Source organism: Capsicum annuum, chromosome 10, assembly GCF_002878395.1.
Source record: "Capsicum annuum cultivar UCD-10X-F1 chromosome 10, UCD10Xv1.1, whole genome shotgun sequence".
In the NCBI taxonomy this organism is placed as follows: Eukaryota; Viridiplantae; Streptophyta; class Magnoliopsida; order Solanales; family Solanaceae; genus Capsicum; species Capsicum annuum.
Genome location: NC_061120.1, coordinates 189,840,635 through 189,852,672, shown reverse-complemented (window position 1 = coordinate 189,852,672; position 12,038 = coordinate 189,840,635). Strand labels below are relative to the sequence as shown.

At 30.4% G+C, this 12,038-nt stretch overlaps 1 protein-coding gene across 1 annotated transcript; it reads right to left on the bottom strand.

Annotated features, from left to right (window-relative positions):
* Nucleotides 1-1,081: 1,081 nt before the first annotated feature.
* Nucleotides 1,082-2,248, bottom strand: LOC124887851. The gene is made up of 2 exons (XM_047397766.1): nucleotides 2,189-2,248; nucleotides 1,082-1,657 (listed from the first exon to the last, which is right to left on the bottom strand). The coding sequence occupies exons 1-2, from the start codon at nucleotides 2,246-2,248 to the stop codon at nucleotides 1,082-1,084; spliced, it is 636 nt and encodes a 211-aa protein (XP_047253722.1).
* Between the last annotated feature and the right edge of the window lie 9,790 nt (nucleotides 2,249-12,038).

Sequence of the window (12,038 nt, the reverse complement as noted above, 5' to 3'; positions counted from 1 at the left end):
TGGACATTATCATTTGGTTTTAGTTTATGGTTCGATTGGGGTCCTTGTCCCAGTTTTGGATAGAAGTTGTTTTCATGTTGTTAGAGGTTTCGCAGACTAGTGTCATGTGTTTTGAATATTTATGAACTTATATTCGCATTGTTTAGTTGAAGTAAAAGAATGACCATGTTTTTGTTTTGTCATGTTTTCAGTATTTTCTTGCAGCATATAAATTATGTATATGATTGCCAGTTAGAGAAGGTCTCTGGGGCCTTCATGGTTTGAGATGCCCGTCACGTTTAGGGCCTCGGTTTGGGTCGTGACATTATCATTAACACTTCTTTGGGTCTCATCAATCCAAACTACATCATCCACAAATAGCATATACCAAGGTATCTCTCCATGAATATGCCGTATCAAAACATCCATTACTAAGGTAAAAAGAAATGAACTAAGAGTCTGTTTGGATTGTCTTTTGGTTTTTGACTTATAAGCCATAAGCTAGAAATTCTAACTTATAGCTTTTGGCTTATTTTTAACATTTTCGCTTAAAATTAGGTGCTTATAAGCACTTTTTAAATATACCCAAACACTTCAAAAGTGCTTAAAAGTCAATTTTGGCTTAAAAACACCTAAAATAAGCCAATCCAAATGGGCTCTAAGAGTTGATCCCTGGTGCAACCCTGCCAAAATAGGGAAATGCTTTGAATCTTCTCTCACTGTCCTCACTTGAGTCTTCTCCATCATGCATGTCCTTAATCACTCTGATGTACACTACCGGGACCTCTCTAGCCTCAAAGCATCTCCAAACACCTCCCTAGGAACTTTGTCATCCGCCTTCTCCAGGTCGATGAACACCATGTGTAAGTTCCTCTTTCTCTACTTATACATCTTCACAGTCTCCGCCCAAAGTAAATTGCCTTTTTCGTTGAGCAGCCGGATATAAATCCAAACTGATTCTTCAAAATAGACACGCTATTATCAACCTCCGATCAACCACTCTCTCCCAAATCTTCATAGTATGACTCAACAACTTAATGCCCCTATAGTTATTGCAACTTTAAATGTCACCCTTATTATTGTATAGAGGAATCATCGTACTCTATCTCCAAGTCTCGGGTATCTTCACAATCCTGAAAATACCATTAAACAATATGATCAGCCACCTCAAACCTGCCCCGCTCGAATACTTCCAAAAATTCACCGGGATCTCGTCAGGACCCGTCGCCTTACCCCTATACATCCTACGAGTAGCCTCAAAGACCTCCTCAATCTTTATACGTCTATAATTACTAAAATCACGACACCCCTCCGAGTGTTCCAGCTCCCCTAACACAATTTCTTTGTTCCCCTCGCCACTCAAGAGCCTATGGAAATATGACTGCCACCTTCTCTTAATGTGAACGTCCTCCACTAATACTTTTCCATCCTCCTCCTTGACGAACTTCACTTGGTCAAGGTCACGGGCCTTCCGCTCCATAGCCTTAGCAAGACTATACAACCTCTTCTCCTGGCAGCTCTCCTCTAAACCCACATACAAACTCTTAAAAGCTGTTGTCTTAGCTGCCGTAACTTCTAACTTAGCTTCCTTCCTAGCTAACTTGTACTCCTCCCTATTCGCCCATTTCTTCTCTTTAGGTCCCTTGTTGACAGTGAGCAGTGATCTAGGAGGCTTTTTCTTAAGAGAGAAATTTTTGATTTGCAAAAATTAGATTTTGCTCTTGTCACATCTTGCTTTTATACTAGAAAGCAAAACCTTAACAACATTCTATTGGTCTAGCTGTTAGTGCAGTAGTTTCACCAATCGGCTGTAAGAAAGTACAATTTACAAAACTGTGCATATATGACAATAGGACAACCTAGCGGTTGATGGACCAACTCCCTTCATTGAATTTGCCAAATCATCAAAATCAAAACTACAATAGAAATTAATATTTATTTCTCTAATTTTATTCATCTATGATAGCAAAGTTTTTGTATCTTTTTATTTTTCAATATATTGATAATTTATATTAATTCATATAATTATAATATGAAATATCATTTATAATCACGTGAAACACGGTTACATTCACTAGTTTATTAAAATATGTGCACCTAAGAGTGTGACTAATTTGTGGACGGTAAAATAGATTAAGAATCGTGAGGTTTTAGGTTCAATTTTAGTGGAGGATATAATATGAAGTGATTTCTTTTCATTTGTCCAAACTTGAAAAAAAGAAGTATTAGATGGGCAACGTGCACCAATATTCAATTTTGATGCCGTCATTCAGTTTTTTTTAAAAAATAAATGTTTTTTTGCATGTGTATCTATCTCGAGACGATTTAATATATGAGGTATTTGAAGTTACGCTAGTTTTAACAAACTCTAACTTCAAATATTGTATCGAAATTTCGTATAGTTGTAGTTTAGGTACAGACTAAAGTTTAGTCATTTGTATCTTAGTTTAGTCTACAGTTATTTTTGTCGGATTTGAATCACTTATACTTAAAATCCTAAACTTATCAACATATATTTGCATAAACTTTGGGTAGAAATTAGTGAACTGAGACAAAATTGACTGAACATAAATTAGTGAACTGAGACAAAATTGACTGAACTTCAACATTATGTAACTTTAAACACTATGCCTGAAGTTTGGTTGAATTAAGCCAATCATCAAATATTCAATATAATTTCACAAGATCTAATTAATTTCATTTATTTAAAGTGGATATTACAAACTAAGTGAGATCTAAAATATCAGTGAGTGTAGATTTTTACGGCATAAAGATATTAACTATCATAGGATTACCTAACCAAACGAAAATAGCCTAAGTTTCACTTTATACTATGTATACTCCCTCCATTTTCTTTCTAATTAGTATTTCTTTTCACATTATTATACAAGCAATATACACTCATGAACTGTATCAAGAAAATTATGGTGATGTTATCGGATGGAAGTGGTCTATTCGACGTGAAATTGAAACATATAATTCTATCGTCTAATTGTACATCAACTAAAATTAGTCCTTGCTTACTTTTTTTTATATATGCAGACACAACCACTTTCCTTCTTATATTTCCTTTTTCTTTTTGTGGTTTAATTTGGAAGAGAGGAGACAGGGGCGGGTAATTAATATATCTATATCTATAATCTATAATTTATAATAATAATAATAATATATTAAAAGTGTGAACAACCTTACAAAAGTGATTTGAACTTTTTGTCCTTCATTGAAAGACTCTCTTTTACACAAAACTATCTTTTCACTATTTTCTTCAATTTATTATTTAATAATTTTTTACTACATTAACTAGACTTTCTAAAATATATGGAAGGAGAATTAATTAATATTTTCCTTTCTACTAGACTTCCTAAAATATATGGGACTCCTAAAATATATGGTAGGAGATTTAATTAATATTTTCCTTTCTACTGTCCAATTAGAAAAATACTCTTTAAATAAGACTTTATTAAGGAAATATTTCTATAAATATTGAGATGCACGTTAAATTAGAGAACAAATCGGTTTGCTTATTGGGAGAATATGATTGATGCTCATCTAACTTGATTCGATTGCATGTCTAGATTGGTGGATGCTTGATTTTCTAACCCTCAGCTTTGTGATCAAAATCGAAGTTTTGTGATCACTATAATATTTTTTTGATAGTTTACAGGTCATAGATGAATGTCGGTTGGCTTTAAAGAATTTCTTGTGTAAAGGTTAGGTTCAATTGTATTATCGTAATATCTCTATTAGTTTGTTATTTTGTAGTAGTTTACAGTTCATAGATGCATCTCGATCAGCTTTGAGGAATTTTTGTGTGTAAAATTTAAGTTTAATTGTATTGTTTTGATATCACTTTTATCGTATTATTTTGTTGCAGTTTACAGGTGATGGGTAAATGTTGATCGACTTTGAGGAATTTTTTTAGGTAAATGTTAGGTGATGAGTGTCAAACGACTTTGCAAAAATTTTTGTGTGTAAAGATTAGATTTAATTGTATTATTTTTCTTGTCTCTATTATTATATTATTTTGTTGCAATTTACAGGTGGTAGATGAATGTCGATCGACTTTTAAAAATATTTTTGGTAAATGTTAGGTTTAATAAATAAATTCTCCATCTTTACATACTCAAAAGATATTAAATTTAATTATTATATTCGTCTTTATTATTTTAACAAATATTCTATTTAGTGTAATGTTTGAATTCATTAAAGTGAGGTACACGCGCAAGGCGCGTACACCTAAACTAGTCAATATATATATATATATATATATATATATAGTCTTAGCCAATATATATATATGGAGAGTCTTAGCCAATCCTATGTGGCATGCCTTAGAGGCCTCCAAACCTATTTATCTTTTTCGTGATTTTTTTGGCCATTTTTTAATTTTAAAAAATAAAAAATTCACCTTAACATTTATACACAATATTAAAGATAGTCATATTAAATAACTTTCATCATCAATGCTATTAAACTTTTCTCATTTATGTGTTATGTAAAAAAAAATGTTATTTATTTTTTTGGACATTAATTAAATTTTTTTCCCATTTTAAATATTTATGTATTTTCTCCCCATACACACACACACATATATATATGAGGAAAAAAAAAACTAAATCATCAATTGTAGTTGCTCAAAGAAAACACTCATTTTTTAAAATGATTTTTAATATATTCCCTTCCTTTTCTGATTTTTCATCTTTTCTTTTTAACGTTTTATGTGTTCTCTTATAGTCTAATTTATCTCTTTTTTAATCTTAATTATAAATGTACATGATAATATCTCCTAATGTTTGATTTTTTTTATTTAATGTATTTAATAAAAAAAAACTATTCATAACTCAAACCTCTTTAACTTATACTCTTAATGATATTCATAACTCTCTCTTTTTAATCTTCATAACCCCCAAAATTTAATTTGTAAATTTATGATGCCTTATGATATTTCTCCATTTTATCTATATAAATTCATGTTTTATGTCATGAAGATTCTCATTCAAAATTATACTTTCTATTTTTTATCACTGTAGCCTCCTCTAAATTAGCTAAATTATGAAAGAAAACAATAACGCAAAGACAAAAAAAAAATTCTTGCTTAAAATCTTTCTTTTCATCTTTTATTGTTTGATCACATTTAGTTTATGGGGTATTATGATATACCAAGAAGGCAAGAAAGAGTGCTCGAAAATTTTTGATAGAGTTATATATAGTTTGACTTACTTCTTGCTCATCGATTACTTTTTTGAATGTATAATTTCTCATCGATTACTTTTTTGAATGTATAATTTCAATAAAAATATTATAAACGTTAATAGAACTTAGTGAGTATTTAAATATTTAAAAAAGATGAAGGAAAACGCATTAGGATTTTATTATTTTTTATGTGAATAGTTCATTTTCTTTTTGTTTTTAAAGTTATTTTAATTAAACAATTTATGTTATTTGTATATAATGGGGTAAAAAAAATTCTTTAGTTGTTGATGAGTGTTTCATTTTTATTATTGATCACTAAAAGTTAAAAATGAACTAATTTAATTTATAATATCATAATTTCTTTCTTTACATATATAATTTACAAAAATACCTGAACTTTGATCGAATTTTCAGTTGAACATACTAAACTTTGCAGGGGTCCTATTACTCCCCTAGACTTTTTTTTTCATATTTTAATGACATATATCTGTCCACTTAGACACGTGTAAATATGAGGTTGGCGCATGTATTACACGCACTAATACACGTGTAAAAATGAGATTGACGTCTGTATTACACCGCCAGCCGTCGAAACTGGGTATAGAATTTCGGGGGGGATTAAATCCACTTTAAAAAGTCTAGGGGGTAATAGGACCCTCGCAAAGTTCAGTATGCTCAACTGAAAATTCGGTCAAAGTTCAGGTATTTTTGTGAGTATTATCCCTAATTTTTTTGTCAACTTTTTCCTAACTTGAAATGTAGTTAATAATTGTTTTTCATTCTTTTTATACTTTGTGAATATAATATTTTTTATTATTTTATTTTCTTTTTGAAAGATATGAATAGATATTTCTTTAATTATTACATTATATCGGTAGAGTATGTAGATATTTCATTATTGTAATATTGGAATTAATGTTATTTTTGTGATATTTCACAGATTATTTTGTATAAAAATTGTTAGAGCCTAAGGGCAAACATGTGACATGAAAAAGAAATAGAATTTAAGAATTTGGATATGAAGTTGAAAAGGAAAAGAAGATTGGTATAGAGGATCATATATATTCATATTTTTAGGCTTAAGTCACTTCTTACCTTTTAAAGTTGCATGTAGCGTTAACCTAAACGTCACAACTAAAATTATACTTATTGACCATCTAGATTATCCAAATATGTACCTATTTAAAGTTAATGATATAACCACATCTTTTTTGGTTTTCGTAGGTATCTCCACAGCCGACAGCCGTGAGACTAATCCTCCGTTCCACTGTCAGCACACTAAGAGGTAGGGAAATGGGCACAGAGTTTTCTCCATTCACCAGAAGTGGGGATCGAACCTCCAACCTCTTGCTTAAGGGGTGAGGTGCTGAACCACCACACCAACCCTTGTGGTTGATATAATCACATCTTTTGAGAATTCTCTTCTCATATAAAAGAAGTTGTACCTATTTAAAGTTAATGATATAACCACATATTTTGAAAATTTTCTTCACATAAAAAAGAGTGTCGAGATTCAAAGCGCAATATTTAACGCACCAAATTGTTATAAAAATGACCGTTAATAGGTAAATATTTGCATGTTAGTGCATCTTATTTATTTCTAACTAAACAATTAATCTATAATACTTATAAAGCTAAGAATATATAAAATAATATAACATATCTCTTTGGCCAAGAAATACAATGATATATTTTTTTCTCCTTTTGGGGAGTTTTCTCTATTTTTTTTCTTCGTTTATGTGCTTTATTATAAAGCTAAAATATTCACTCTTTTAAATCTTTTAAGTACAGTATATTAAATATTCAAGTTAAGAAATTAAAAAGTCATTTCCTTAAAGTTCTTTAATGTAAAACTTAATGGTCTTTATTCATTACTTTCATAATTTTTTATTATCATAATTACCAAAACAATTAATAATCATGTTCATAACATTATTTGATGTTTCATATTATAGTCATGTAAATAGATACATTATAAGACTTTACAAAAATAATCACATTAGCCATTTAAGTAATTAGAGTACATTTTTCAATTCGTTGTTTATTATATTCATTAAAATAACAACTTATCACCGAATAGTCATTAAAATAGCAGCTAATATTATATTTCAAATGTTATAATTAACTCCCATGCACTTATCACCGAATAGTCAGTGAATTCAGTAGTATTTTGAATCAATAATGCATACGAGGTACGTGTATATCTATCTGTAAGGGTGGGTGAGTTGGACGAATAATTAAAAGAGGTTGATGACTGATAAGCTAATAAGACCCATCAATTCTTAGATTTGAAACAATGTATACTAGTGTCAACAATGTCATATTCATTGTAGGCTTGTAGCTAGCTAATGGTAAGTGATGTATGTAAACCATGAAAACAATTTAACAACTAATTTTTAAAAAATTACGAACGTGTAATTAACTCCCATGCACTCATAAAAAAAACATGCTTTTAATTGTCTCCTTTTACTTTCCACCAAATTTGGTGGTAATTAAACTATATATGGTTAGGCTTTAGACACGTTTATTTGGATTAACAACACTTTGATATTTAGTTTATTATCCTTTGTTGAGTTAGATGTTTGATTACTACAATTGGCGTCGTTGGTCTTAGACAATGTTATTACGTTTAGGGGTCGTTTATCAATATATAGCATATATTATATCATAGTACAAATGAATCTAACTCTTATAAAGCTCTATCTTCCCAACCCTAATTATAAAAGATATTTTAAAAGAGAAACAAAAGAAAACCACGAGGAAAAATATAATATTGTTGAAGAAAGAATATGAACCAGGGTAAATAAACATGAGTTGTGATTGAATAGTTAAAATTCCTCTGCCCCTAATTATAGATTTCTCGAATTCAAGCTCCTAATAAAAAAGGAAAAAAATCTTGTTGGAGGCTATTGCGTGCCCAAAAAATGACAGGTGAGAAACAAAAGAAAGATGTTGGACCGAAGCAAAATAACAAATAAACCACGACAAAGAAAATAAAGTATCTTTTTTTTGGTTTTTTCATCCGGCGTCCGTTACTCACATTGGAGCTCGACTGATTTGGATTCGCGCGCGAAGAATTCCCACTATAGGGGTAATACACTTTCTATCAAAGGCGACTCCATACTTAAACTCGAGATCTCTAATTAACGATGGAAGAATACTTACCACTCCACCAAAATGTTGTGTGATGTTAGAATGTACAGTATTAGAAAGACAAACATTGAATGGTTTTGGTGTAGTCTATATTAAGTATTAACCAAGTGTTCCTCGCGGGGAATGGACCTCATCATCAATTTCCACTAAGCATTTTTTCTCCTTTTCTTTAGCGGTCCACCCATATTTTGGCTACTACTGCCGATCGGTATTCTACTCAATTCATATTAGTAGTTCGTTTCATCAAACTTTTTAAATTAAAAATTAAAAATTTATATTTTTAATTAAATAAATGAGAAACTATTATAAAACAATAAAGAATAAAGAAGAAGAGTAGAGAGAATAGAGAGAGTAATTGTTATTTCTCTTGAGTGATTCTCTTGGGATCCTTGATGATGATTTACAGTGAAGGAGGTCCTATTATAGGAAAAATTTCCTCCTAGTTTCTACTAAAATACAGATATTTCAAATTCTGATAGATATCAACTAGATCCTATTAGATCTTGATAGACATTCACTATAATGTAAATACATTTATAACACTCCCCCTTGAATGTCTAGATAGATAATGTGCCTCGTTAAAACCTTACGAGAAAAAATCCAGTGAAAAAAAAATCTAGTGAAGGAAAAAAAGTACACATCTCTAACAATACGCATTTCGACTTCCTCAATACAAACCTTATAAGGAAAACCCAGTGAGACAAAATCTTGAAAGGGAAAAAGAGTACAACGTGTATTTGCTCCCCCTGATGAGAACATTAATGAACTTTTGCATTTCGATCTTGTGCACCATCTCTTGAAAGTTGTAGTTGAAAGAAACTTGGTGAATAAATTAGTCATATTGCCACTCGAACGAATCTGTTGCACATTAATATCACCATTCTTTTGTAGCTCATGTATGTAGAAAAGCTTTGGCAAAATGTGCTTCGTTCTATCTCCTTTTATGAATCCTCCCTTAAGATGTGCTATGCATACTTCATTATCTCTTTATAAGATTGTAGGTACATTGTCGCATTTTAAACCACATTTTTCTTGAATGAGATGTATCATGGACCTCAACCATACACATTCTCGGCTTGCTTCATGAATAACTATTATCTCAGCATGGTTCAATGAAGTGGCTAGATAGACTGCTTTATATATTTTAAAGATATAGTAGTATCCCCACATATGAACACATTGCATGTTTGAGATCGAGATTTGTGTGGGTTAAATAAATATCCAAAATTAGCATAATCAATAAGATTGAGACTGCAAGCTTTAGAATAAAATAAACTCATGTATTTTAACCCATTTTGATGTCTCCCAGTAGGAATAGAAATATGTCTTACTTAACAAATTGACTAACAAGGCTATATCAATCCTTGTAGTATTTGCAAGATACATGAGTGCACCATTTGCACTAAGATATGGTACTTCATAACCAATCTAATTTGGTATATTTCTTATTTTAGCAAATAATCTATTACTTTTGAAAACTCTCCAAGAGTTTCAATTATTTTCATGCTATAAACTTATACAGTATAAGGATTATCAATAAGTTTTCCAGAAACTTTTATATTTTGAATACTTAAAGAAGTTTTCATATAAATGTTGTAAAGTGACAATATTCAACATTTCATGTGTGACATCTTCAAGTGTCTGAACTGCAAATCAAATAAGTTTTATGCTTATCAAGATGCATCTTTTCATGTCACTTGATAAATGTTTATATGCCAGCATGCTTAAATAAACGTAGAATTCAGATCCTCGTGATCTTTCACAATATTGCGTCAATATTATATTAAAGATATTAATAATATATCATTCTGTGTCGGTTCACAATGCGACATAACATTTTGAGATCTCATCACTTCATTATTTTCAGGTACCTGAACCTTTCATAAGGTTTTATGAAGTGTTATGTCGTAGGCTCTTCAAGAGCACATTGCCTCTTTATCATGATCATTTGCTCCTTATCCTTTTCAAGAATTATTTCATTTGGAATCGATTGATCTACCACTTCATGCATGCATAGACTTTGTCCTTTAAGGACACAAAATAGGAGGACTTTCAGCTTAAATATGAGTTGCTTTCGGCATTTAACTTGAATTATCTTTTGAATGGGGATCTGATGATAATTCCTAACATATTTCATAGTTGCTTATAATCTCCCCCTTATGTTAGGAAAACTAACGTACATCCTCCATCTTCTTTGATGAATCCATCTTTGTACATCATGGTATATTCATTAATCATATACCACATATCAAAACTATTAGATGGAACAGTTGGTTCCCGAACTTGAATCAATTAAGAGGGAAGAAATAATCATAATTTATTGGTCTAATGCATACAAGTGTTATTGTATGCAACATATTATATTTAAGACCAACACATGATGTTTTGTTCTCATTAACAATGATTTTGCTATTTATCGAAGGCATTCAATGTCAAACCATCATCATAAAGATAAATTGTCTTGATTATACGATCTGAAAGTTATGCTCTTAACTCAATTTTATTGAGCAATCAACTTTATAAATGTCAAACTGTAGTTGATAATAAATATACATGTGATCATCTTATTGATGCATTTTTTCAAAATATATCACATGATAGGTGAACGGGCCCTTATTCACCTTTTATACTTTTCAGATTTTAAGGGATTCAATCCCAAAATTAGTTGGTTCAACCAACTTATCATAGAACAAGTGACATAAACAATTTTCGAAGAATCTTCTAGTTCTTCAATATATATCTAATACTCAATATGCACATCTTCGAGATGTCACAATCGTTCATATCAATTTATGAACTTTTATTCTAGTAAACTCCCAGTTTACCATGACATGCACTTTTTTCTTTAGTAAATTTCAGATTTACTATTACATGAATAAATTTTAGATTTACTACTTTAGAAGTAGATTTTAAAATAACTCTTCTCAGTTATTCTGCCTCATTCGGAGGTGAGTTGTGATATCATCACAATCAAGTGCACGTTTGCATTAATAAGTTTCTCATTCCCCAGGAATGAAATATATTCGTGCCTTAAGCTTATCAAATTATGATAGCATAGAACCTCTTTCAAGATATTGCTACTTCAGGAGAAAATTGAGGCATACATATGATGTAGAGAATTTTTCTCTAAAATATCTTATAATCATAATAAGCATGTGAAAAAATATTATCACTTTTGATAATAATTATCATATTGTCCCACCATGTTTATATTCGTATATTCAATCACTTATCTCTTTTAGACAAATTATGCATTGCTACCACATTCACTTCCGAGAATGGAGCATATATTCGATGGGACATGTCTCATGACTTTTCATCAAACCTATTATTTTGCCTTAACCATCATAATATCATCAATATGGTGCATTGATATTCAAACTCAATGTCTTATCCATATAAAGACGTCTTAGGCATAAATCGATAGGACTTGAACCCAACATATTATCATCCTTTTTGATAATATTGTTCTTGAGGAATAAATTTAAAACATAAATGGTTTCAAACCAATTATTTTTCCTCAAATCCAACAATAATTATATTATCGGTAGCAAAAGACAAATAACATAAGAAATTACTAACCTTGAAATTACCTTTAAATTTATAATCTCACCTTATTTGGCAGAGTCTCGTGCTGAAATGTGTTATAAAATAATAAAGAACAAAGAAGAAGAGTAGAGAGAATAGAGAGAGTAATTGTTATTTTTCTTGAG

What these genes read in the sequence shown, in the direction of transcription:
- LOC124887851 (XM_047397766.1), bottom strand. Translation starts at nt 2,248, where the DNA reads ATGACGGCATCAAAATTGAATATTGGTGCACGTTGCCCATCTAATACT. An exon ending in CTAATACTTCTTTTTTTCAA is followed by an intron (nt 1,658 to 2,188) that starts GTTTGGACAAAT and finishes TTCTCTCTTAAG; the next exon opens with AAAAAGCCTCCTAGATCACT.